This window comes from Perca fluviatilis, chromosome 6, assembly GCF_010015445.1.
Source record: "Perca fluviatilis chromosome 6, GENO_Pfluv_1.0, whole genome shotgun sequence".
Taxonomy (NCBI): domain Eukaryota; kingdom Metazoa; phylum Chordata; class Actinopteri; order Perciformes; family Percidae; genus Perca; species Perca fluviatilis.
In genome coordinates this window covers 43,248,764-43,251,832 of record NC_053117.1, presented here as the reverse complement: position 1 = coordinate 43,251,832, position 3,069 = coordinate 43,248,764, and the positions used below count along the sequence as shown (strand labels likewise).

General features: G+C 43.7%; 1 protein-coding gene across 1 annotated transcript in view; it reads left to right on the top strand.

Annotated features, from left to right (window-relative positions):
* The first annotated feature begins 520 nt into the window (after window positions 1–520).
* The window catches only part of LOC120561119 (dynamin-1-like), a 27,836-nt gene continuing 25,287 nt past the window's right edge, over window positions 521–3,069 (top strand). Inside the window, exon 1 of the mRNA XM_039804069.1 lies at window positions 521–1,076. Coding sequence (XP_039660003.1) covers window positions 916–1,076 — 161 coding nt within the window. The 5' untranslated portion in view covers window positions 521–915. The remainder of the gene's footprint in view (window positions 1,077–3,069) is intronic.

Here is a 3,069-nt window from a genome sequence, read left to right as displayed (position 1 = left end):
ATAAAAGAACCTTACATATGTGCAAAAAAAAACCTGATTATAACCTTGATTCTTTTTATTCATGAAAATGTTATTAATTTCCAACAGAATTGGCACTTTTCTTAGTGGGACATGGTTTTGCCAAAGTTTCAAGAATCAGTGGTTTGTCAGTTTAATTTATAAATTTATTGTTAAACTGTTGAAGTCTCAGACTGTGAAAATACGTCATTAGAAAGACAAAACTAAATATAATAATATAACTAAATAATAATATTAAAGATTGTTAATCACAAAACAAGTTGGAATATTTTTAGATTAGATAATATTTGAGATTTTCTTTCTTATTCTATACATAAATATAGACATTTTGTTATTGTGTTTATTAATGGATCTGTTTTTTAATTTAAATATCAGTAGGCTATTAGTGCTTCTATGCTTTTATTGTGAAGGTCTGTACCGGATGTGTGTGTGTGTGTGTGTGTGTGTGTGTGTGTGTGTGTGTGTGTGTGTGTGTGTGTGTGTGTGTGTGTGTGTGTGTGTGTGTGTGTGTGATGCTCCCTGCAGCGGCGGAGGAGAGGAAGAGGAGAGAAGAAGAACTGAAGGTCATTTGAGAGAATCTGAGATTTCGGATCGATGATCGACTCACTGATCGCTGCGCGTGCACAGCGTAATGACATGACACAAGAGCACGGAGCGACAGACGGATTAGCTGCTGCATCCATCCACCTGCCTGTCTCCCTGCCTGCTGCCTGTCTGTCTGACTGAATCTCCACCAGCAGCATCCAGATTCCACACCTGTCTTTCTCTCTCTCGCTCTCTCTCTCTCTCTCTGCCTGTCTCGCTGTCTCTCTATCTCTCCGTCTGTCTCTGTCTGTCTGTCCACACCTGTCTCTCTCCACACCTGTCTCCCCGCCGTGTGCCGGCCGTGTCTCCGCCATGGGGAACCGGGGGATGGAGGACCTGATCCCGCTGGTGAACCAGCTCCAGGACGCCTTCGCGTCCATCGGCCAGAACTCGAGCCTCGACCTGCCGCAGATCGCGGTGGTGGGCGGCCAGAGCGCCGGCAAGAGCTCCGTTCTGGAGAACTTCGTGGGGAAGTGAGTCCACCTGTCTGTGTGTCTGTGTCTGTCTGTCCGGGCCGAAACCGTGCCGAGCCGTGCCGTGCCGTGCCTCCTGCTCCCCGTGTGAGAGGGAGCCGCCCGGCTGCCTACAGGCCGGGCTGAGCCGCTGAATAAATCAGAATCAGATTTATTGGCCATTAGACTTCGGTAGGTGTTAAGTCTCTATACATAGACACATAGTAATATAGACACATACTGTACAGTAGAGACAACAATATACTTATAGGCACATATCAACATGATATACTAATATACAATAAGCCATAATATAAAGACAAGAAGACATGGAGTGGGATGGAGAGTATAAATCAGCAGCTGGTCCCAGTATGTTCTGCTTCATAAGAAACTAGAAAACCCTTTTCATCAGAAGATGTGTGTGTGTGTGTGTGTGTGTGTGTGTGTGTGTGTGTGTGTGTGTGTGTGTGTGTGTGTGTGTGTGTGTGTGTGTGTGTGTGTGTGTGTGTGTGAATACTGAGAAGCTGCAGTGTGTTGGTGGTTTAATATGATAATATAAATGTGTTAGAAGGAGTAAGAGGTTTTAATTAGTCTGACAGCAGCAGCATTCACACAAATATATATTACACACTTAATACGACAACAGAAACCCAGCTGCACGCGCTGATATATGATTCACGTCTTTAATATATATGGTATATTAAAAAGACATTAAATCATTAAAAGAAGACAGTAAGACGAGCCTCATCACACTGAAATGATTTAGTTTATGTCTGAAAGCGAGGCCAGTTATTCATCAACGAGTGACTCAAAGTGAGTCAAAGTGAGTGAGAGTGAAGACCCAAACCCCCCCCCCAAAGATCGGAGACATTCATCCATTCATCCTTAAAACCACGGCAGCGTTAAAATACTCAGGAGCAGTAAATGTGAGTACTCAGGTGAAGTATTTCAGAGCTGTACTTTAGTAAATGTACTCTGATATAAAGACAGAGACAACCAGTCTCCTTCTGTGTGATATTAACGGGTGGAGCGTGCTCTCTCTGTCTGACATCTGATTGGCTGAATCTTTATCTTCCTCTCACCCTGAGGAAGAAGAACAGTCTCCTCTCATTGGTCGCTGCTGGTCACATGACAGCACAACTCACTGCTGTGTGTGTGTGTGTGTGTGTGTGTGTGTGTGTGTGTGTGTGTGTGTGTGTGTGTGTGTGTGTGTGTGTGTGTGAGAGCTAACTGCAGGGGACTCAGACACTGCAGCTTTCCACCTACTCCTACACACACACACACACACACACACACACACACACACACACACACACATGCACGCACGCACACACACACACACACACACACACACACACACACACACACACACACACACACACACACACACACACCCAGGGAGGATGTCGTGACAGTGTTGGAGCTGCAGTCCTTCTGAAGGATTCACATCACAGCTCGTATTAAACATGAGATGTTCAGGAACAAACGGACTCCACACAATCAGCTGCAGATTTTAAACAAATCTATTATTAAATTAAATTATAATAAATCTCAGAGTGTTAACACATCTCCGCCTCGAGCAGCTAGATTCTGCAGATCTTCATTCTGGATCAGCGCTGAAAACTGTGAACAGACCTCCACAGACCCAGTGTGGGTCTGATGGTGTTAATGTGATAGATTATGATATGATGGCCAGGGTCTACTGGCTGTGTGGAAGACTACCGGAGAGACCCTTATGGTCTCTGGCTGATGTCTATCTTTAGAGATCAGGGTCAGCCCATGGCCCATAAATGATGCCCATTTATTTTGGCCGATATTTGGCTGATGTGTTTGTAAACCTCTATTTGAAAGATGAAATGTAACACTAATAATTACTTAAAATACACTTCACCAATCTGCACTTGTGTACTTAAAAAAAAATGTATAATGTAAAAACATATATTGTATAAATAATGCATGAAGAAAATAACCTTCGTCAACACTAGGCTGCCCACAGATGTGCCTGCCTATTAAT